We start from the raw sequence: 24,997 nt of genomic DNA, 5'->3' as shown, positions 1-24,997 counted from the left end.
TAAACTATAGGGATGCACAATGATATTGGTGCACAATGATGGTATCGGCCGATGAAGGCGTTAAAATTAAATATCGGCATTGGCCGAAATGATATAATCCAAGCCTGTTTCCGTAGAATGAATCTTACAGTTTTGTCGTGCTCAGACATCTCCATCTTCTGTCTCAATCATAAGCTGCTGTGTGTCTGGGTGTGAGTGTGTGTGTGTGTGTGTGTGTGTGTGTGTGTTTGTTGCTGGACTTCAAAGAGATATGTGATACCCCACTTAAACCATCTCCATGAAACACATCACAGATGGACTCGCTCTTGACTGAAATCTCTCCAATCAGAGTCCAGTCTGCAGCACTTGAAATCTGTCCAATCAGAGTCCAGTCTGCAGCATTTGAAATCTGTCCAATCACAGTCCAGTCTGCAGCACTTGAAATCTGTCCAATCAGAGTCCAGTCTGCAGCATTTGAAATCTGCCCAATCACAGTCCAGTCTGCAGCACTTGAAATCTGTGCAATCAGAGTCCAGTCTGCAGCACTTGAAATCTGTCCAATCAGAGTCCAGTATGCAGGACTTGAAATCTGTCCAATCAGAGTCCAGTCTGCAGCACTTGAAATCTGTCCAATCAGAGTCCAGTCTGCAGCACTTGAAATCAGTCCAATCAGAGTCCAGTCTGCAGCATTTGAAATCTGTCCAATCAGAGTCCAGTCTGCAGCATTTGAAATCTGTCCAATCAATCAGAGTCCAGTCTGCAGCATTTGAAATGAAAGCCTCCACTCAGGCTGTTTACCTCGTTTGAATTTGAGGTCGGCCAATCAGGAGCCAGGATTGTGATCACTCAGTCTTCACATTTGTTCAATAAAACACTTTAAACTAAACTATAGGGATGCACAATGATATTGGAACGTCATCGGTATCGGCCGATGAAGGCGTTAAAATTAAATATCGGCATTGGCCGAAATGATATAATCCAAGCCTGTTTCCGTAGAATGAATCTTACAGTTTTGTCCTGCTCAGACATCTCCATCTTCTGTCTCAATCAGCTGCTGTGTGTCTGGGTGTGAGTGTGTGTGTGTGTGTGTTTGTTGCTGGACTTCAAATAGATATGTGTTACCCCACTTAAACCATCTCCATGAAACACATCACAGATGGACTCGCTCTTGACTGAAATCTCTCCAATCAGAGTCCAGTCTGCAGCACTTGAAATCTGTCCAATCAGAGTCCAGTCTGCAGCATTTGAAATCTGTCCAATCACAGTCCAGTCTGCAGCACTTGAAATCTGTCCAATCAGAGTCCAGTCTGCAGCATTTGAAATCTGTCCAATCACAGTCCAGTCTGCAGCACTTGAAATCTGTCCAATCACAGTCCAGTCTGCAGCACTTGAAATCTGTCCAATCAGAGTCCAGTCTGCAGCATTTGAAATCTGTCCAATCACAGTCCAGTCTGCAGCACTTGAAATCTGTCAAATCAGAGTCCAGTCTGCACCACTTGAAATCTGTCCAATCAGAGTCCAGTATGCAGCACTTGAAATCTGTCCAATCAGAGTCCAGTCTGCAGCACTTGAAATCTGTCCAATCAGAGTCCAGTATGCAGCACTTGAAATCTGTCCAATCACAGTCCAGTCTGCAGCACTTGAAATCTGTCCAATCAGAGTCCAGTATGCAGCACTTGAAATCTGTCCAATCAGAGTCCAGTCTGCAGCACTTGAAATCTGTCCAATCAGAGTCCAGTCTGCAGCACTTGAAATCTGTCCAATCAGAGTCCAGTCTGCAGCATTTGAAATCTGTCCAATCAGAGTCCAGTCTGCAGCATTTGAAATCTGTCCAATCAATCAGAGTCCAGTCTGCAGCATTTGAAATGAAAGCCTCCACTCAGGCTGTTTACCTCGTTTGAATTTTAGGTAGGCCAATCAGGAGCCAGGATTGTGATCACTCAGTCTTCACATTCGTTCAATAAAACACTTTAAAATAAACTATAGGGATGCACAATGATATTGGTGCACAATGATGGTATCGGCCGATGAAGGCGTTAAAATTAAATATCGGCATTGGCCGAAATGATATAATCCAAGCCTGTTTCCGTAGAATGAATCTTACAGTTTTGTCGTGCTCAGACATCTCCATCTTCTGTCTCAATCATAAGCTGCTGTGTGTCTGGGTGTGAGTGTGTGTGTGTGTGTGTGTGTGTGTGTGTGTTTGTTGCTGGACTTCAAAGAGATATGTGATACCCCACTTAAACCATCTCCATGAAACACATCACAGATGGACTCGCTCTTGACTGAAATCTCTCCAATCAGAGTCCAGTCTGCAGCACTTGAAATCTGTCCAATCAGAGTCCAGTCTGCAGCATTTGAAATCTGTCCAATCACAGTCCAGTCTGCAGCACTTGAAATCTGTCCAATCAGAGTCCAGTCTGCAGCATTTGAAATCTGTCCAATCACAGTCCAGTCTGCAGCACTTGAAATCTGTCTAATCACAGTCCAGTCTGCAGCACTTGAAATCTGTCCAATCAGAGTCCAGTCTGCAGCATTTGAAATCTGTCCAATCACAGTCCAGTCTGCAGCACTTGAAATCTGTCCAATCAGAGTCCAGTCTGCAGCACTTGAAATCTGTCCAATCAGAGTGCAGTATGCAGCACTTGAAATCTGTCCAATCAGAGTCCAGTCTGCAGCACTTGAAATCTGTCCAATCAGAGTCCAGTCTGCAGCATTTGAAATCTGTCCAATCAATCAGAGTCCAGTCTGCAGCATTTGAAATGAAAGCCTCCACTCAGGCTGTTTACCTCGTTTGAATTTGAGGTCGGCCAATCAGGAGCCAGGATTGTGATCACTCAGTCTTCACATTTGTTCAATAAAACACTTTAAACTAAACTATAGGGATGCACAATGATATTGGAACGTCATCGGTATCGGCCGATGAAGGCGTTAAAATTAAATATCGGCATTGGCCGAAATGATATAATCCAAGCCTGTTTCCGTAGAATGAATCTTACAGTTTTGTCGTGCTCAGACATCTCCATCTTCTGTCTCAATCATAAGCTGCTGTGTGTCTGGGTGTGAGTGTGTGTGTGTGTGTGTGTGTGTTTGTTGCTGGACTTCAAAGAGATATGTGATACCCCACTTAAACCATCTCCATGAAACACATCACAGATGGACTCGCTCTTGACTGAAATCTCTCCAATCAGAGTCCAGTCTGCAGCACTTGAAATCTGTCCAATCAGAGTCCAGTCTGCAGCATTTGAAATCTGTCCAATCACAGTCCAGTCTGCAGCACTTGAAATCTGTCCAATCAGAGTCCAGTCTGCAGCATTTGAAATCTGTCCAATCACAGTCCAGTCTGCAGCACTTGAAATCTGTCTAATCACAGTCCAGTCTGCAGCACTTGAAATCTGTCCAATCAGAGTCCAGTCTGCAGCATTTGAAATCTGTCCAATCACAGTCCAGTCTGCAGCACTTGAAATCTGTCCAATCAGAGTCCAGTCTGCAGCACTTGAAATCTGTCCAATCAGAGTGCAGTATGCAGCACTTGAAATCTGTCCAATCAGAGTCCAGTCTGCAGCACTTGAAATCTGTCCAATCAGAGTCCAGTCTGCAGCATTTGAAATCTGTCCAATCAATCAGAGTCCAGTCTGCAGCATTTGAAATGAAAGCCTCCACTCAGGCTGTTTACCTCGTTTGAATTTGAGGTCGGCCAATCAGGAGCCAGGATTGTGATCACTCAGTCTTCACATTTGTTCAATAAAACACTTTAAACTAAACTATAGGGATGCACAATGATATTGGAACGTCATCGGTATCGGCCGATGAAGGCGTTAAAATTAAATATCGGCATTGGCCAAAATGATATAATCCAAGCCTGTTTCCGTAGAATGAATCTTACAGTTTTGTCCTGCTCAGACATCTCCATCTTCTGTCTCAATCATCAGCTGCTGTGTGTCTGGGTGTGAGTGTGTGTGTGTGTTTGTTGCTGGACTTCAAAGAGATATGTGATACCCCACTTAAACCATCTCCATGAAACACATCACAGATGGACTCGCTCTTGACTGAAATCTCCCCAATCAGAGTCCAGTCTGCAGCACTTGAAATCTGTCCAATCAGAGTCCAGTCTGCAGCATTTGAAATCTGTCCAATCACAGTCCAGTCTGCAGCACTTGAAATCTGTCCAATCAGAGTCCAGTCTGCAGCATTTGAAATCTGTCCAATCACAGTCCAGTCTGCAGCACTTGAAATCTGTCCAATCAGAGTCCAGTCTGCAGCACTTGAAATCTGTCCAATCAGAGTCCAGTATGCAGCACTTGAAATCTGTCCAATCAGAGTCCAGTCTGCAGCACTTGAAATCTGTCCAATCAGAGTCCAGTCTGCAGCATTTGAAATCTGTCCAATCAATCAGAGTCCAGTCTGCAGCATTTGAAATGAAAGCCTCCACTCAGGCTGTTTACCTCGTTTGAATTTGAGGTCGGCCAATCAGGAGCCAGGATTGTGATCACTCAGTCTTCACATTTGTTCAATAAAACACTTTAAACTAAACTATAGGGATGCACAATGATATTGGAACGTCATCGGTATCGGCCGATGAAGGCGTTAAAATTAAATATCGGCATTGGCCGAAATGATATAATCCAAGCCTGTTTCCGTAGAATGAATCTTACAGTTTTGTCCTGCTCAGACATCTCCATCTTCTGTCTCAATCATCAGCTGCTGTGTGTCTGGGTGTGAGTGAGTGTGTGTGTGTGTTTGTTGCTGGACTTCAAAAGAGATATGTGATACCCCACTTAAACCATCTCCATTAAACACATCACAGATGGACTCGCTCTTGACTGAAATCTCTCCAATCAGAGTCCAGTCTGCAGCACTTAAAATCTGTCCAATCAGAGTCCAGTCTGCAGCATTTGAAATCTGTCCAATCACAGTCCAGTCTGCAGCACTTGAAATCTGTCCAATCAGAGTCCAGTCTGCAGCATTTGAAATCTGTCCAATCACAGTCCAGTCTGCAGCACTTGAAATCTGTCCAATCAGAGTCCAGTCTGCAGCACTTGAAATCTGTCCAATCAGAGTCCAGTCTGCAGCATTTGAAATCTGTCCAATCAGAGTCCAGTCTGCAGCATTTGAAATCTGTCCAATCAATCAGAGTCCAGTCTGCAGCATTTGAAATGAAAGCCTCCACTCAGGCTGTTTACCTCGTTTGAATTTGAGGTCGGCCAATCAGGAGCCAGGATTGTGATCACTCAGTCTTCACATTTGTTCAATAAAACACTTTAAACTAAACTATAGGGATGCACAATGATATTGGAACGTCATCGGTATCGGCTGATGAAGGCATTAAAATTAAATATCGGCATTGGCCGAAATGATATAATCCAAGCCTGTTTCCGTAGAATGAATCTTACAGTTTTGTCCTGCTCAGACATCTCCATCTTCTGTCTCAATCATCAGCTGCTGTGTGTCTGTGTGTGTGTGTGTGTGTGTTTGTTGCTGGACTTCAAAGAGATATGTGATACCCCACTTAAACCATCTCCATGAAACACATCACAGATGGACTCGCTCTTGACTGAAATCTCTCCAATCAGAGTCCAGTCTGCAGCACTTGAAATCTGTCCAATCAGAGTCCAGTCTGCAGCATTTGAAATCTGTCCAATCACAGTCCAGTCTGCAGCACTTGAAATCTGTCCAATCAGAGTCCAGTCTGCAGCATTTGAAATCTGCCCAATCACAGTCCAGTCTGCAGCACTTGAAATCTGTGCAATCAGAGTCCAGTCTGCAGCACTTGAAATCTGTCCAATCAGAGTCCAGTATGCAGGACTTGAAATCTGTCCAATCAGAGTCCAGTCTGCAGCACTTGAAATCTGTCCAATCAGAGTCCAGTCTGCAGCACTTGAAATCAGTCCAATCAGAGTCCAGTCTGCAGCATTTGAAATCTGTCCAATCAGAGTCCAGTCTGCAGCATTTGAAATCTGTCCAATCAATCAGAGTCCAGTCTGCAGCATTTGAAATGAAAGCCTCCACTCAGGCTGTTTACCTCGTTTGAATTTGAGGTCGGCCAATCAGGAGCCAGGATTGTGATCACTCAGTCTTCACATTTGTTCAATAAAACACTTTAAACTAAACTATAGGGATGCACAATGATATTGGAACGTCATCGGTATCGGCCGATGAAGGCGTTAAAATTAAATATCGGCATTGGCCGAAATGATATAATCCAAGCCTGTTTCCGTAGAATGAATCTTACAGTTTTGTCCTGCTCAGACATCTCCATCTTCTGTCTCAATCAGCTGCTGTGTGTCTGGGTGTGAGTGTGTGTGTGTGTGTGTTTGTTGCTGGACTTCAAAGAGATATGTGTTACCCCACTTAAACCATCTCCATGAAACACATCACAGATGGACTCGCTCTTGACTGAAATCTCTCCAATCAGAGTCCAGTCTGCAGCACTTGAAATCTGTCCAATCAGAGTCCAGTCTGCAGCATTTGAAATCTGTCCAATCACAGTCCAGTCTGCAGCACTTGAAATCTGTCCAATCAGAGTCCAGTCTGCAGCATTTGAAATCTGTCCAATCACAGTCCAGTCTGCAGCACTTGAAATCTGTCCAATCACAGTCCAGTCTGCAGCACTTGAAATCTGTCCAATCAGAGTCCAGTCTGCAGCATTTGAAATCTGTCCAATCACAGTCCAGTCTGCAGCACTTGAAATCTGTCAAATCAGAGTCCAGTCTGCACCACTTGAAATCTGTCCAATCAGAGTCCAGTATGCAGCACTTGAAATCTGTCCAATCAGAGTCCAGTCTGCAGCACTTGAAATCTGTCCAATCAGAGTCCAGTATGCAGCACTTGAAATCTGTCCAATCACAGTCCAGTCTGCAGCACTTGAAATCTGTCCAATCAGAGTCCAGTATGCAGCACTTGAAATCTGTCCAATCAGAGTCCAGTATGCAGCACTTGAAATCTGTCCAATCACAGTCCAGTCTGCAGCACTTGAAATCTGTCCAATCAGAGTCCAGTCTGCAGCATTTGAAATCTGTCCAATCAGAGTCCAGTCTGCATCATTTGAAATCTGTCCAATCAATCAGAGTCCAGTCTGCAGCATTTGAAATGAAAGCCTCCACTCAGGCTGTTTACCTCGTTTGAATTTTAGGTAGGCCAATCAGGAGCCAGGATTGTGATCACTCAGTCTTCACATTCGTTCAATAAAACACTTTAAAATAAACTATAGGGATGCACAATGATATTGGTGCACAATGATGGTATCGGCCGATGAAGGCGTTAAAATTAAATATCGGCATTGGCCGAAATGATATAATCCAAGCCTGTTTCCGTAGAATGAATCTTACAGTTTTGTCGTGCTCAGACATCTCCATCTTCTGTCTCAATCATAAGCTGCTGTGTGTCTGGGTGTGAGTGTGTGTGTGTGTGTGTGTGTGTGTGTTTGTTGCTGGACTTCAAAGAGATATGTGATACCCCACTTAAACCATCTCCATGAAACACATCACAGATGGACTCGCTCTTGACTGAAATCTCTCCAATCAGAGTCCAGTCTGCAGCACTTGAAATCTGTCCAATCAGAGTCCAGTCTGCAGCATTTGAAATCTGTCCAATCACAGTCCAGTCTGCAGCACTTGAAATCTGTCCAATCAGAGTCCAGTCTGCAGCATTTGAAATCTGTCCAATCACAGTCCAGTCTGCAGCACTTGAAATCTGTCTAATCACAGTCCAGTCTGCAGCACTTGAAATCTGTCCAATCAGAGTCCAGTCTGCAGCATTTGAAATCTGTCCAATCACAGTCCAGTCTGCAGCACTTGAAATCTGTCCAATCAGAGTCCAGTCTGCAGCACTTGAAATCTGTCCAATCAGAGTGCAGTATGCAGCACTTGAAATCTGTCCAATCAGAGTCCAGTCTGCAGCACTTGAAATCTGTCCAATCAGAGTCCAGTCTGCAGCATTTGAAATCTGTCCAATCAATCAGAGTCCAGTCTGCAGCATTTGAAATGAAAGCCTCCACTCAGGCTGTTTACCTCGTTTGAATTTGAGGTCGGCCAATCAGGAGCCAGGATTGTGATCACTCAGTCTTCACATTTGTTCAATAAAACACTTTAAACTAAACTATAGGGATGCACAATGATATTGGAACGTCATCGGTATCGGCCGATGAAGGCGTTAAAATTAAATATCGGCATTGGCCGAAATGATATAATCCAAGCCTGTTTCCGTAGAATGAATCTTACAGTTTTGTCGTGCTCAGACATCTCCATCTTCTGTCTCAATCATAAGCTGCTGTGTGTCTGGGTGTGAGTGTGTGTGTGTGTGTGTGTGTGTTTGTTGCTGGACTTCAAAGAGATATGTGATACCCCACTTAAACCATCTCCATGAAACACATCACAGATGGACTCGCTCTTGACTGAAATCTCTCCAATCAGAGTCCAGTCTGCAGCACTTGAAATCTGTCCAATCAGAGTCCAGTCTGCAGCATTTGAAATCTGTCCAATCACAGTCCAGTCTGCAGCACTTGAAATCTGTCCAATCAGAGTCCAGTCTGCAGCATTTGAAATCTGTCCAATCACAGTCCAGTCTGCAGCACTTGAAATCTGTCTAATCACAGTCCAGTCTGCAGCACTTGAAATCTGTCCAATCAGAGTCCAGTCTGCAGCATTTGAAATCTGTCCAATCACAGTCCAGTCTGCAGCACTTGAAATCTGTCCAATCAGAGTCCAGTCTGCAGCACTTGAAATCTGTCCAATCAGAGTGCAGTATGCAGCACTTGAAATCTGTCCAATCAGAGTCCAGTCTGCAGCACTTGAAATCTGTCCAATCAGAGTCCAGTCTGCAGCATTTGAAATCTGTCCAATCAATCAGAGTCCAGTCTGCAGCATTTGAAATGAAAGCCTCCACTCAGGCTGTTTACCTCGTTTGAATTTGAGGTCGGCCAATCAGGAGCCAGGATTGTGATCACTCAGTCTTCACATTTGTTCAATAAAACACTTTAAACTAAACTATAGGGATGCACAATGATATTGGAACGTCATCGGTATCGGCCGATGAAGGCGTTAAAATTAAATATCGGCATTGGCCAAAATGATATAATCCAAGCCTGTTTCCGTAGAATGAATCTTACAGTTTTGTCCTGCTCAGACATCTCCATCTTCTGTCTCAATCATCAGCTGCTGTGTGTCTGGGTGTGAGTGTGTGTGTGTGTTTGTTGCTGGACTTCAAAGAGATATGTGATACCCCACTTAAACCATCTCCATGAAACACATCACAGATGGACTCGCTCTTGACTGAAATCTCCCCAATCAGAGTCCAGTCTGCAGCACTTGAAATCTGTCCAATCAGAGTCCAGTCTGCAGCATTTGAAATCTGTCCAATCACAGTCCAGTCTGCAGCACTTGAAATCTGTCCAATCAGAGTCCAGTCTGCAGCATTTGAAATCTGTCCAATCACAGTCCAGTCTGCAGCACTTGAAATCTGTCCAATCAGAGTCCAGTCTGCAGCACTTGAAATCTGTCCAATCAGAGTCCAGTATGCAGCACTTGAAATCTGTCCAATCAGAGTCCAGTCTGCAGCACTTGAAATCTGTCCAATCAGAGTCCAGTCTGCAGCATTTGAAATCTGTCCAATCAATCAGAGTCCAGTCTGCAGCATTTGAAATGAAAGCCTCCACTCAGGCTGTTTACCTCGTTTGAATTTGAGGTCGGCCAATCAGGAGCCAGGATTGTGATCACTCAGTCTTCACATTTGTTCAATAAAACACTTTAAACTAAACTATAGGGATGCACAATGATATTGGAACGTCATCGGTATCGGCCGATGAAGGCGTTAAAATTAAATATCGGCATTGGCCGAAATGATATAATCCAAGCCTGTTTCCGTAGAATGAATCTTACAGTTTTGTCCTGCTCAGACATCTCCATCTTCTGTCTCAATCATCAGCTGCTGTGTGTCTGGGTGTGAGTGAGTGTGTGTGTGTGTTTGTTGCTGGACTTCAAAAGAGATATGTGATACCCCACTTAAACCATCTCCATTAAACACATCACAGATGGACTCGCTCTTGACTGAAATCTCTCCAATCAGAGTCCAGTCTGCAGCACTTAAAATCTGTCCAATCAGAGTCCAGTCTGCAGCATTTGAAATCTGTCCAATCACAGTCCAGTCTGCAGCACTTGAAATCTGTCCAATCAGAGTCCAGTCTGCAGCATTTGAAATCTGTCCAATCACAGTCCAGTCTGCAGCACTTGAAATCTGTCCAATCAGAGTCCAGTCTGCAGCACTTGAAATCTGTCCAATCAGAGTCCAGTATGCAGCACTTGAAATCTGTCCAATCAGAGTCCAGTCTGCAGCACTTGAAATCTGTCCAATCAGAGTCCAGTCTGCAGCACTTGAAATCTGTCCAATCAGAGTCCAGTCTGCAGCATTTTAAATCTGTCCAATCAGAGTCCAGTCTGCAGCACTTGAAATCTGTCCAATCAGAGTCCAGTCTGCAGCACTTGAAATCTGTCCAATCAGAGTGCAGTATGCAGCACTTGAAATCTGTCCAATCAGAGTCCAGTCTGCAGCACTTGAAATCTGTCCAATCAGAGTCCAGTCTGCAGCATTTGAAATCTGTCCAATCAATCAGAGTCCAGTCTGCAGCATTTGAAATGAAAGCCTCCACTCAGGCTGTTTACCTCGTTTGAATTTGAGGTCGGCCAATCAGGAGCCAGGATTGTGATCACTCAGTCTTCACATTTGTTCAATAAAACACTTTAAACTAAACTATAGGGATGCACAATGATATTGGAACGTCATCGGTATCGGCCGATGAAGGCGTTAAAATTAAATATCGGCATTGGCCAAAATGATATAATCCAAGCCTGTTTCCGTAGAATGAATCTTACAGTTTTGTCCTGCTCAGACATCTCCATCTTCTGTCTCAATCATCAGCTGCTGTGTGTCTGGGTGTGAGTGTGTGTGTGTGTTTGTTGCTGGACTTCAAAGAGATATGTGATACCCCACTTAAACCATCTCCATGAAACACATCACAGATGGACTCGCTCTTGACTGAAATCTCCCCAATCAGAGTCCAGTCTGCAGCACTTGAAATCTGTCCAATCAGAGTCCAGTCTGCAGCATTTGAAATCTGTCCAATCACAGTCCAGTCTGCAGCACTTGAAATCTGTCCAATCAGAGTCCAGTCTGCAGCATTTGAAATCTGTCCAATCACAGTCCAGTCTGCAGCACTTGAAATCTGTCCAATCAGAGTCCAGTCTGCAGCACTTGAAATCTGTCCAATCAGAGTCCAGTATGCAGCACTTGAAATCTGTCCAATCAGAGTCCAGTCTGCAGCACTTGAAATCTGTCCAATCAGAGTCCAGTCTGCAGCATTTGAAATCTGTCCAATCAATCAGAGTCCAGTCTGCAGCATTTGAAATGAAAGCCTCCACTCAGGCTGTTTACCTCGTTTGAATTTGAGGTCGGCCAATCAGGAGCCAGGATTGTGATCACTCAGTCTTCACATTTGTTCAATAAAACACTTTAAACTAAACTATAGGGATGCACAATGATATTGGAACGTCATCGGTATCGGCCGATGAAGGCGTTAAAATTAAATATCGGCATTGGCCGAAATGATATAATCCAAGCCTGTTTCCGTAGAATGAATCTTACAGTTTTGTCCTGCTCAGACATCTCCATCTTCTGTCTCAATCATCAGCTGCTGTGTGTCTGGGTGTGAGTGAGTGTGTGTGTGTGTGTTTGTTGCTGGACTTCAAAAGAGATATGTGATACCCCACTTAAACCATCTCCATTAAACACATCACAGATGGACTCGCTCTTGACTGAAATCTCTCCAATCAGAGTCCAGTCTGCAGCACTTAAAATCTGTCCAATCAGAGTCCAGTCTGCAGCATTTGAAATCTGTCCAATCACAGTCCAGTCTGCAGCACTTGAAATCTGTCCAATCAGAGTCCAGTCTGCAGCATTTGAAATCTGTCCAATCACAGTCCAGTCTGCAGCACTTGAAATCTGTCCAATCAGAGTCCAGTCTGCAGCACTTGAAATCTGTCCAATCAGAGTCCAGTATGCAGCACTTGAAATCTGTCCAATCAGAGTCCAGTCTGCAGCACTTGAAATCTGTCCAATCAGAGTCCAGTCTGCAGCACTTGAAATCTGTCCAATCAGAGTCCAGTCTGCAGCATTTGAAATCTGTCCAATCAGAGTCCAGTCTGCAGCATTTGAAATCTGTCCAATCAATCAGAGTCCAGTCTGCAGCATTTGAAATGAAAGCCTCCACTCAGGCTGTTTACCTCGTTTGAATTTGAGGTCGGCCAATCAGGAGCCAGGATTGTGATCACTCAGTCTTCACATTTGTTCAATAAAACACTTTAAACTAAACTATAGGGATGCACAATGATATTGGAACGTCATCGGTATCGGCCGATGAAGGCGTTAAAATTAAATATCGGCATTGGCCGAAATGATATAATCCAAGCCTGTTTCCGTAGAATGAATCTTACAGTTTTGTCCTGCTCAGACATCTCCATCTTCTGTCTCAATCATCAGCTGCTGTGTGTCTGGGTGTGAGTGTGTGTGTGTGTGTGTGTGTGTGTGTGTGTGTGTGTGTGTGTGTGTTTGTTGCTGGACTTCAAAGAGATAATTGATACCCCACTTAAACCATCTCCATGAAACACATCACAGATGGACTCGCTCTTGACTGAAATCTCTCCAATCAGAGTCCAGTCTGCAGCACTTGAAATCTGTCCAATCAGAGTCCAGTCTGCAGCACTTGAAATCTGTCCAATCAGAGTCCAGTCTGCAGCATTTGAAATCTGTCCAATCAGAGTCCAGTCTGCAGCATTTGAAATCTGTCCAATCAATCAGAGTCCAGTCTGCAGCATTTGAAATGAAAGCCTCCACTCAGGCTGTTTACCTCGTTTGAATTTGAGGTCGGCCAATCAGGAGCCAGGATTGTGATCACTCAGTCTTCACATTTGTTCAATAAAACACTTTAAACTAAACTATAGGGATGCACAATGATATTGGAACGTCATCGGTATCGGCTGATGAAGGCATTAAAATTAAATATCGGCATTGGCCGAAATGATATAATCCAAGCCTGTTTCCGTAGAATGAATCTTACAGTTTTGTCCTGCTCAGACATCTCCATCTTCTGTCTCAATCATCAGCTGCTGTGTGTCTGTGTGTGTGTGTGTGTGTTTGTTGCTGGACTTCAAAGAGATATGTGATACCCCACTTAAACCATCTCCATGAAACACATCACAGATGGACTCGCTCTTGACTGAAATCTCTCCAATCAGAGTCCAGTCTGCAGCACTTGAAATCTGTCCAATCAGAGTCCAGTCTGCAGCATTTGAAATCTGTCCAATCACAGTCCAGTCTGCAGCACTTGAAATCTGTCCAATCAGAGTCCAGTCTGCAGCATTTGAAATCTGCCCAATCACAGTCCAGTCTGCAGCACTTGAAATCTGTGCAATCAGAGTCCAGTCTGCAGCACTTGAAATCTGTCCAATCAGAGTCCAGTATGCAGCACTTGAGATATGTCCAATCAGAGTCCAGTCTGCAGCACTTGAAATCTGTCCAATCAGAGTCCAGTCTGCAGCACTTGAAATCTGTCCAATCAGAGTCCAGTCTGCAGCATTTGAAATCTGTCCAATCAGAGTCCAGTCTGCAGCATTTGAAATCTGTCCAATCAATCAGAGTCCAGTCTGCAGCATTTGAAATGAAAGCCTCCACTCAGGCTGTTTACCTCGTTTGAATTTGAGGTCGGCCAATCAGGAGCCAGGATTGTGATCACTCAGTCTTCACATTTGTTCAATAAAACACTTTAAACTAAACTATAGGGATGCACAATGATATTGGAACGTCATCGGTATCGGCCGATGAAGGCGTTAAAATTAAATATCGGCATTGGCCGAAATGATATAATCCAAGCCTGTTTCCGTAGAATGAATCTTACAGTTTTGTCCTGCTCAGACATCTCCATCTTCTGTCTCAATCATCAGCTGCTGTGTGTCTGGGTGTGAGTGTGTGTGTGTGTGTGTGTGTGTGTTTGTTGCTGGACTTCAAAGAGATATGTGATACCCCACTTAAACCATCTCCATGAAACACATCACAGATGGACTCGCTCTTGACTGAAATCTCTCCAATCAGAGTCCAGTCTGCAGCACTTGAAATCTGTCCAATCAGAGTCCAGTCTGCAGCATTTGAAATCTGTCCAATCACAGTCCAGTCTGCAGCACTTGAAATCTGTCCAATCAGAGTCCAGTCTGCAGCATTTGAAATCTGTCCAATCACAGTCCATTCTGCAGCACTTGAAATCTGTCCAATCAGAGTCCAGTCTGCAGCACTTGAAATCTGTCCAATCAGAGTCCAGTCTGCAGCATTTGAAATCTGTCCAATCAGAGTCCAGTCTGCAGCATTTGAAATCTGTCCAATCAATCAGAGTCCAGTCTGCAGCATTTGAAATGAAAGCCTCCACTCAGGCTGTTTACCTCGTTTGAATTTGAGGTCGGCCAATCAGGAGCCAGGATTGTGATCACTCAGTCTTCACATTTGTTCAATAAAACACTTTAAACTAAACTATAGGGATGCACAATGATATTGGAACGTCATCGGTATCGGCTAGGGGTGTCACGATACACTCAGTTCACGATACGATACGTATCATGATACTGGGTTCACGATAACGATACGATACGATTTTAACAATATTTTTTTAAACTTGAATAATGACAATATATGACTGGAAAAGTAGTATTTTATTTGAAATGCACAAATACAAAACATGCTGTTGTGGGAAATTGTTATTACAATAACAACTAGAAAACATGAGATTGGAGATAAGGCTTATCTTGAAAGAGAATGAGTTACACCGTCACTTAGATTTACTTTGAACTAAAAGGTTTCTCAGCAGTATAAATTCTCATTATGCATCTTCAGCTTTTCTTCAAACTCAAACAACAAGACTTTTCTTAGTCTATTTTTTATGCATCTTCAGTTTTTCCTGTCAAGTAAACAGTTTTGCCAGAAACTCAATTGAATGGTTTCTCTCCTGTATAACTTCTCATGTGTCTCTTCAGAGACTTGTTCAACTGAACTACTTTCCACACATTGAACTTCAACAAACAAAGACGTTTCTTTGTCTATTTTTGAATTTTTTTTTTTTTTTTTTTTTTTTTTCACGATATGAGATTTCATCTCAACGATACATATCGTGACGTTTTACTATCGCGAAATTTCGTGGGACGATATATTGTGACACCCCTACACAGCAGCCAATCAGCGTTGAACAGAGAGCGACTGATGCCAGCGTAATTTCGCTCGAGTTGGGATATTTCATCTCGGGCGACGAGCGAATTTTCTCCCTATCGCTCTGTCTCTGTCGCTCGTACGCCCAGCGATTTTTCTCCCGGGCGAATATACGCTCAATCGCTCGTTTGCATTGACTTTGTATGTAAACTCGATGCCAGCGAAAAACCTTAATAGGTCGGTGTGAACGCAGCATAAGGAGGAATGAAAAAGTCATGATTTGAAGTAGGCATTGGGAATGAAGAAAGGATGGCATGCACTGCACATTTGAGTGGAAATGATTCTACCTCCTTGTTGACAATAATGTTCAACAAAGTGGAAAGTGGCTAGAGGACTAGCCACAGTGGCCAGCGCACAAATAAGCCATGTTCGGAATCATTCACTCACAGTGAACTATATGGGGAATGATCAAAATGAGTTTGGGACACTACACAGTTTTTTTTCCTGAAGATCATTGCGTCACCAGACGGTATTCATGTGACACAAGCTATCCGCGCCCACTTTCTATCACATAAACACCTGAGCTCACAAGCAGATTGAGATGTCTTCAGGTAGTATTGATGTTGCATGTTTTGACTGCCAAATCCTAAATGAATTGTTGAAATTCTAATTACGTGCATGTGTGGTTTTGTCAACTATGGTGCTGTCTCCTTCCTAATAGCAAGCTTTGCTGTTCAAGTAGCTCACAAGCTTGTTAGCTGGCGAGCTAACGACTTTCTTCTTCTCCTTCGGTAAAGACAACCGCAATGCATTGTGGTATACCGGCGAGAATGTAGGGTACATTGCACTGTTCACTAGAAATCGCTGTGCATTGTGGGTCATTTATAGTGGACTAAATAGTGAATCAAATTAACAGTTGAGAATTCGGACACTATAAAAAAAAAATGGCGACACACTAAATAGCCAACTATTTCTGTCATACACCGATTCCGAACAGGGCCATAAGTTTCCGTCCCTTATTCTAACTGTTAGGTACGGGCTCCGGCCTGGGGACCAGAGTGCTGAGCCTGCCTTATTCTAACTGTTAGGTACGGGCTCCGGCCTGGGGACCAGAGTGCTGAGCCTGCTGGAGTATAAGTTTCCGTCCCTTCTTCTAACTGTTAGGTACGGGCTCCGGCCTGGGGACCAGAGTGCTGAGCCTGCTAGAGGAGGAGTTCCCCGAGGTTTGTCGAATTGTCACCTCCATCTATCCGTCCGCTGAGGATGATGTGATCACCTCCCCCTACAACAGTGTGCTGGCCATGAGAGAGCTCACTGAGCACGCTGACTGTGTGCTCCCCGTGGAAAACCAGGTGTGTGTGTGTGTGTGTTGCTTTCCCCACCCCCCATTATTCTCTGCAAAGCCCTCTGCTGATGAAGACGTGTGAACTGCTCTACATCTTTACTGTTTACCACCGATTTATTATTATTATTTTTTTTATATTATTTTTTCAATTTTTTAATAGAACAATAAACGAACAAGACAAACAGGCTCAGACACAGGAAAATAAAAAATAAAATACATACCGTAAATTCCGGACTATAAGCCGCGGCTTTTTTCCCGTTTTTTGGCCCCTGCGGCTTATATAACGGTGCGTCTTATCTATGGATTTTTTCAGAAAAAAAAAAAAAATACAAATAAAATCTCTCTTTTTTAGCACTCTTTCTAACTATAAATCCACTTCTGTTTTAATTTCCTCTCTTGCCCTCTTTTCACCACACCGCGGACACTGTGTGCACTGTAAAAATAAACAACGGTGGTGTTGTGTTATGTTGTTTTGTTGAAATGTTACGGTAATACGGTAAATGGGAGCTTCCTCAAACAGCCATCTCTTTCCCGACAATCCCCTCTGTGCGTGACCACTTACATATGGTAATTACGGTAAGCAAACGGCCACTCGGCCATCAACTCCCTCCCCCGACTACCAGGAGAAAATCACAAACTTCGGCGAATTCACACAAAGGAAGATCAAGGAATATTCACAACAAGACGAGCAGTAGAAGCAACACTCTCACTTACCATGGGGAAGGTACGCAGAAATTCACACGACGCAGCTTTCAAGTTGAAAGCAGTCAATCTCGCATTAAAAGAGGGAAACAGAGCAGCCGCGCGTAACCTGGGCATCGATGAGTCAATGGTGAGGCGTTGGACGGTGCAGCAGGAGGAACTGTCTCAGCACGGAATATTATAGGAGTGTGAAAACATCCACAATCACCAACGGGTTCCAAAACGCTGGACTGCTGCGGGATGAAGAGGATGACGCCGCCACAGCTGGCGCTGAGGGCCGTCAGAGGCTTCAGAGGCTGTTCGATGCCGACAGTGACGAAGAGGAGTTCGTTGGTTTTGAGTGACAATGAAGGAGAGAGGAGAGTGGTTGACGAAGCCACCCTGAACCTGTTCGTTTCCGACACTGAGGATGAGGACTTTGGTGGTTTCAGTACGCAGGAAGAAGAGGAAGACGAGGATTAGTGACTTGACTTCTCTGGTTACAGGTTTGCTGCACATATAGCCTATTGTTGTGTGATTTTGTCTGGGGATTAGTGACCTGACTTTTGTTTTGTTTTGTTGAAATGTTAATAAATGGGAGCTTCCCCAAACAGCGATCTCTTTCCCGACATTCCTCTCTGTGCACGAACCCTTTCATATGGTAATTAAACATCAAAACACCCGCGGCTTATAGACCGGTGCGGCTTATAGAAGAAAAAAATAGTCAATTTTGGTCCCGCGGCTTATAGACCGGTGCGTCTTATAGTCCGGAATTTACGGTACATCAATGACATTTGGCATCATTAACGTGGTGCTACCAGCTACAAAAGGTGCTTATGTGCTTGTGAGGGATATTATGCATAGGACCCCACCAAAGGGGTCCACATGAAACAGACCGGGCAAGCTGTCCATCACCCCCAACCTTAGTCACCGCTCACTAATCATTTTTCACCTCGTCAAAGTAGCCCAGAAACGGTTCCCAAATAGTGAAGAACTTTCTAAGCGAGTTGGTTCTCAAGAACCTGAGTCTCTCCATCTGTATAACAGAAACCATGTCCATCAGCCATACCACCGACTTCTTAACATGTGACTTCTTCCTGCTTCTCCTCCTCCAGTCATTGGTCGACATTGTGAACAAGATCAAGCACATGTCTGACGGTGGGAAGCCAGGGACGGTGATCAAGAGAGACAGCAGCGTCATCTCTGGCCAGGGAGGCCAGGGTGGGACAGAGAAGCCCTTTGATGCCATGAATAACATTGTGGCCAACCTGCTGCTCAATATTACCAGGTAATAGTACTGCTCAGGGGCGGTTCTAGGCCTTTTTTGGGTGGGCTTTAGCCCACCCAAAAATAGTCTCAGCCCACCCAAAAAAAAAAAAATCCCCTCCAAATCCATGGTGGTCATTAGTAGCAGTTTCTGTTAAAATGACCTTTATTTATTATTTATTTTTGCTTTAAAACTATTTTTAAATTTTCTGCTTAAAGTTCATGAAAAAAAGTGGCATTCTTGTTTTTCCCCACAATAATTTCATAATACCATTTGTAATGCCACCGTTGTAGTGCTGTTGTTCAAAATTAAAGTACATTTTCTCAGATTTATTGGTGTCTTTCTAGTCACACAATTTAATAGTCAGTGTTTCCCATACACTGATCTATTTGTGGTGGTACACCCTACATAGATTTTGACCCCCACAAATACTGCCACATATTAATTTCAACTAGTTGACTGCAAACTCCTGCTTTAGTGCTTACAGTATATTATTATCTTGTCGGAATATTATTCCAGCCAATAAGTTAGGAAGTTCCCTTTTGATTTAATTTTACTTTTGTTTTGCCTACAAAGCAAAATGTTACTTTACTTGAAACTCCCCTGAAGTGATTTTGGTATTATTTATGCAAGCATAATTCTACCATATAGTAACCTGTATGCAGAATATATATAGGGAAACAATTATTTTTTCATCGCTGTAAAACCACAGAACGGTAAAGAAGATATTGATGTGTGTAGTTCTTCATAGATCTAGTCTTTGATCTCAAAGTGCGCCAGTTTGATCCATTTTTACTTGAAACTGTACAAAAAATTTTTTGGGGGGGCATGCCCCCGGACCCCCCTAGGGGTTCAGTGGTCCATGACCTTTGGGTGGGCTGAGCCCACCCAAAGCTCTGATGCTAAAACCACCCCTGGTACTGCTGCTCAATATTACCAGGTAATAGTACTGCTGCTCAATATTACCAGGTAATAGTTAGGGGTGTGCCACCTTAGGCACCTCACGATTCGATTCGATTACGATTAAGGGTGCTACGATTCGATTATTAAACGATTATTACGATTAATCACGATTTTCGATGCATCTTTTTGACCAAACAGGTTTTTTTTTAAGCAAGGTAGTCAGTATCCATTAATTAAAGTAAACAAACAAATGTACCTCCATTATCTTCAGTTGCGACTGAAGTCCACGCATCACATGTTACAGCCACCCTGCATGCTTTCTTCAGTGATTCCAGTTTCCAGTACTTCGGTTTTGGTCTCATTTTACAGTTAAGGAACTGCTTTCCGGGCGAAATACCGTATTTTTTGCAAATAAAGCAAAAAAAAAAAAAAAAAAAAAATTCAATTTTTTGCAAATCGATAATCGAACATTGTGAAACGATTTTAATCGTCACGTGACTCATCGCGATGCATCTAAAAAACGATTAATCAGCACACCCCTAGTAATAGTACTGCTGCTCAATATTACCAGGTAATAGTACTAAGTGCTGTGCAGCAGTTATCAGAGACCCCCAGCTGGGAAAGAGGCGTGTCACAGGAAGTTTGGAGGCGTGTCACAGGAAGTCTGGACATTGATTTTGCTTACAAAGAAACATGCCGTCAATACAAGGAAAGATTGTACACAGAACATGCCTGGTTTGGGTGTAGTGCAGCTAGGGTGTAGTGTAGGGTGTAGTGTAGGGTGTAGTGTAGTGTAGGGTGTAGTGTAGGGTGTAGTGCAGCTAGGGTGTAGTGCAGCTAGGGTGTAGTGTAGGGTGTAGTGCAGCTAGGGTGTAGTGTAGGGTGTAGTGTAGTGTAGGGTGTAGTGTAGGGTGTAGTGCAGCTAGGGTGTAGTGCAGCTAGGGTGTAGTGTAGGGTGTAGTGCAGCTAGGGTGTAGTGTAGGGTGTAGTGTAGTGTAGGGTGTAGTGTAGGGTGTAGTGCAGCTAGGGTGTAGTGTAGGGTGTAGTGTAGGGTGTAGTGTAGTGTAGAGTGTAGGGTGTAGTGTAGTGTAGGGTGTAGTGTAGGGTGTAGTGCAGCTAGGGTGTAGTGTAGGGTGTAGTGTAGTGTAGGGTGTAGTGTAGGTTGTAGTGCAGCTAGGGTGGGGAAATAGAGAAATTGGGGAGGGAGAGTAGATGACAATATCTTTCGTTCTGCAACGTGGCTTGTCCATTGTGTATGGAAGTGAATGGAGAGCTTTCCCCTGTGGTGGGCGTGGCCTATTTCATGCAGTTGTGTCTATGTCCTGAACGGGCCATACCAGGCCAGACTCTTACCAATACATTTTGTCCTGATGATCACAGTTTCCTCTGTATCAACGTCCTTATGTGTCATGTGATGTTTATTTTCTGTTGCAGCTCAGCTCGTTTTGACGGTTCCCTCAACATGGATCTGAACGAGATTGCTATGAACCTGGTCCCTTTTCCTCGTCTGCACTATCTGGTGCCCAGTCTCACCCCTCTCTACACACTGGCAGATGTCAATATCCCCACCAGAAGGTCTGCTCTCTGGCTGGCTGTGCACATATCTTCACCTCACACTGTACTATTCCCTTTACACTTGGCTTATGACAAGGCAGCTCCATCTCATCTCACGTCATGATACCCCCACTGATTAGTCGTGTGCAGAATCTACCCTACAAAACTGTCTTTTGATGGACTGATGAGAAAACAACATTGTCCATACGAGTGCAGTGCCTGTTCCCCTTCACCCATTCATACATCATGCTCTCTCACCCCCCCCCCCCCCCCCCATATATTTTTACATTTTTTTGTGTTGAAAAACCATTAGACACAACTTATTTAAAGTAGAGTATTTTATTTACATCTTGAAACACGACTTTAGAGGCTCTTTAAACAAATGTAACTAAGTCAGTGCACATCGCTTCTTCTTTATTTTGCCTGACTTTGGTAGCTTCAAGTTTAGCGGTGCCAGGAATGTCACCAGGACACACACACACACACACACACACACACACACACACACACACACACACACACACCCTACACACACACACACACCCCTACATACACACACCCCTCCCCCAACAGCTGTCAAGGTAGCCTTGTGTGAGCCACTTGACCCTGGAATGCACCATTGGAGCTGCTCAGTGGTCGACACTAGGAGACTGTGGTCATACTGGGTAGTTCCCATTTGTCAATGTGTGCAACTGTATGAATGTGAAGTGAGGCAGTGCAGAAAAATAGATTGCCTAGTCAGCAAAAACTCCCTGGATAAATAAAGGTAAAAAAAAAAAAAATCCTTTCTCCCATACTGCCCTCGTTCAAGTACAGCTAAGACACTGACGTCTCTATAAGGCCGTTGCAAAAGTTACTGTAGCCAGTAGAGAGATTTCCAAGCCGAATTCTGTTCAAAATGAAACATTAACACCCCATTTACACCTGGTTTTTAAATGCGACCTGTATCCGGATAAGTTGTCTGGATAATGGTAGCATTTAAAAGCCAGGTGTAAATGGGGTGTAAAAGACACAAAAACACAATGTGGGCCAGACTACATTACCTCCAGATGTGGTCAGGGAGATCGGATCACATCCTGATCACGATGCGTTGCCGTTTAGACCTTGCATTAACATGCATTTTTCCTTATCCGGATAACATCTAGATAACTTATCCGGATAAAGGTCACATTTAAAAACCAGGTGTAAATGTGGTGTTAGATTGTATGTCCTCCATCAAACAAACTATTTGAGACACTGATGAAGATGTAATATTATTTACAAAGTATTCGCCACACTGAGCACTCCTTTGTAACCACCATGTAACATCTTGCAAAACAAGTCTCAAGTCAGAAACTGAATTTCTCCCCCCGTCACCGAGCTGTCTTCTCTCTCTCTCTGCGCCCTCTAGACTGGATCAGATGTTCAGCGACGCCTTCAGTAAAGACCACCAGCTGATCCGAGCCGACCCCAAGCACAGCCTCTATCTGGCCTGCGCCCTCATGGTGAGGGGCAACGTGCAGGTGTCTGACCTCCGCCGGAACATCCAGAGGTCAGAACGGCATGCAGCCTCCCTCCCACCCACTCAGCCAAGCTCACCAACGCAGCAGACAGTTGGCCTTAAGGTGCCACTACCCCCATGCTGATAGGCCCAAAGATGACCTTCCCCACTCCCTCTCTTAAATAGTACCCCCATTCAGCTTGGGGCGTTTCCACAGCAGTGCTTCATGACTGGCCCATTCAGCTCCCACCTCTCCTCCTGCATACAGAAGCTGCTACATGAGAGTATGAGAGCACAGGTCTTGTGTGTGATCATGGTGTAAATCAGGAGCTAAATACTGCCCACTAAAATACACCTGGCAGATTTACTAGTGCGTTTTGTTTGTTTTGTTTGTTTTCGTATTGCAGCAGTATTTCACCATTGGCATTGTATACACAAAGCAGATGAGGATTTAATCTTAACAGGATGCTTTGTGCTGAAATATAGTGCCACTGCTACACCTAACGTTAGTGAAAAACATAATGTTAGCATTATTAGCATTCCTTCATTCGAAATAACAGGTACCTCACAAGCTAGCTCGTTAATTGGGTCCAGTAAGAAAGACTTAGAATGCTATCAAGTCGTTTTTAAGTGCAACTGAAAGAAGGTGGCAGGCTCTTTTCTTCATAAGGAGTGAACATACATGACGATGATTATGACATGACGGGCCCCTGGGCCTGGACGCATGAAAGGGACCCCCCCCCCCCCTCACTGCGCACATATGCACAATTGCATATTGCATATGCACAACAAGGCCAGAATAATAACTAAGACATACTGTACATTCACCTGCATCTCAATAGGATTTACAGCACAGCCACCTGATATGAACCCTGTATCTCAATAGGCTCTCAAATTAACTTATTTGTTCAAATTCAGCCACTCAATAGATTACCAAATCGGCAAATGGCAAAAGCACAATAACCCTCTAATTGACCCGAAACTTATGGAACATTTTGTCCAAAAAAATGGGTTGGGGGCCCTAAGGGATCCTTTCGTCCCAGGCCCGGGAATGATACATGGTGGCCCTGCTATGAGGCTCTGGGGTTGTGGCCCTCCTGAACTCACTCTTGGGCCCCCGGGCCTGTTAGGCCCATTCGGTAATACAGTGAAGGATCATTTTTGGTGCTCTTTGTAGCATTACGTGTGGTTTTATCACAGGAGATTATATATATATATATATATATATATATATATATTATACTGACTGTAATGCTTCCTCCCGCCCCCAGACTCAGGCCCTCGCTGCCCTTTGTGTCGTGGAACCAGGAGGGCTGGAAGACGGGCCTGTGTTCAGTGCCTCCCGTCGGCCACGCCCACTCCCTGCTCGCCCTGGCCAACAACACCTGTGTGAAGCCCACGTTCATGGATCTCCGTGAACGCTTCACCAAGCTCTACAGGAAGAAGGTTCGTTTCAGGGTCGTCGGCTATGTTTTCATGCCATAGAGACACTGCGTAACGCGTCATCATTCAGAAACCACGCCCAAGACGGGGGAAAACACAAACTCCTCTCCAATCCTGGCGTTCTCCTATGTCACGTGCATGGTTGCGTGTTGCACCAAAAGATCGTATATACGGAAGATGAACACTCCAACTTACTTCTTGACAGCTAGATCCACATTTTTCTTCTCGCCAATTCTCAATGGCTTCCTTGATTTGCTCAGGAGTACAAAAAAACTTTAACTGGCGATTTTTTACATTTGTTTTCTGCGCAGCCCACCACACAACAGCTTTTAGCTATGTTTAATTCAAGGAAAATTACGCTGGTGTGTGGAAATGAACGGAGCTCTTCCCCCGTGATGGGTGTGGCCTATTACATGCAGTGTCTCTATACACGAAGAAATTGACGATCAGATGCTGAATGTGAATGCATGGCATGTGTCAATAAAATTATTTTTGTTATTTGTTGAAATGTGTTTATTGGGCATGTTCATATTGCGATGACGATGAAATTCTGATTAATCATGCAACCCTACCTCTGACACACCCACCAAACGAGTTAAATCCCCGATCGTGTCTGCCTGGGCTGGGCTAGCAGCTAAATTCTAACTTTGCTGAATGTATAGAACGTTTTTTTTACCCCACCCTGACCATGCCCCCAGCCAGGCTGAGCCAGCTAACCCAGCATCTATTGTGGGCGTTCCCAGACATGCCGACTGTCTCTATCCCTCCCAATCAGATTATCGCTCGAAATACTTTGCTCATTTTTGTTTGGTATTCAGATGGAGTGACTTGACTATACATTCTCCTCTCTCATTGGGTGACTTGACTATACATTCTCCTCTCTCATTGGGTCATGTGTTGTTGTTGTTTAGGCTCACTTACATCACTACCTCCATGTAGAGGGAATGGAGCAGAGCTGCTTCTCAGAGGCCGTGGCCTCCCTCACCTCACTGATTGAGGAGTATCATCAGCTGGATGCCACCAAGGGGAGACTCATGCCCGACGCACCCAGACTCACCATCGCCACCTGAAGGTCCGCTCTGTGTTGTCAGTCTCCCTGTGTTGGTTCCTG

General features: G+C 44.2%; 1 protein-coding gene across 2 annotated transcripts in view; it reads left to right on the top strand.

Annotated features, from left to right (window-relative positions):
* The window catches only part of tube1 (tubulin, epsilon 1), a gene marked incomplete at both ends in the record, with an annotated part of 45,914 nt that extends 20,958 nt beyond the window's left edge, over nt 1–24,956 (top strand). For both annotated transcript variants that reach the window (XM_083642831.1, XM_083642830.1), the window contains 6 exons: nt 16,378–16,565; nt 18,355–18,527; nt 20,844–20,984; nt 22,354–22,494; nt 23,715–23,889; nt 24,798–24,956. In XM_083642831.1, the coding sequence (XP_083498957.1) occupies nt 16,378–16,565; nt 18,355–18,527; nt 20,844–20,984; nt 22,354–22,494; nt 23,715–23,889; nt 24,798–24,956 (977 nt within the window). The remainder of the gene's footprint in view (nt 1–16,377; nt 16,566–18,354; nt 18,528–20,843; nt 20,985–22,353; nt 22,495–23,714; nt 23,890–24,797) is intronic.
* Between the last annotated feature and the right edge of the window lie 41 nt (nt 24,957–24,997).

Source organism: Poromitra crassiceps (genome assembly GCF_964638095.1).
Source record: "Poromitra crassiceps genome assembly, chromosome: 9".
NCBI classification, from domain to species: Eukaryota; Metazoa; Chordata; class Actinopteri; order Beryciformes; family Melamphaidae; genus Poromitra; species Poromitra crassiceps.
This window is presented reverse-complemented; position numbering and strand designations above follow the sequence as displayed.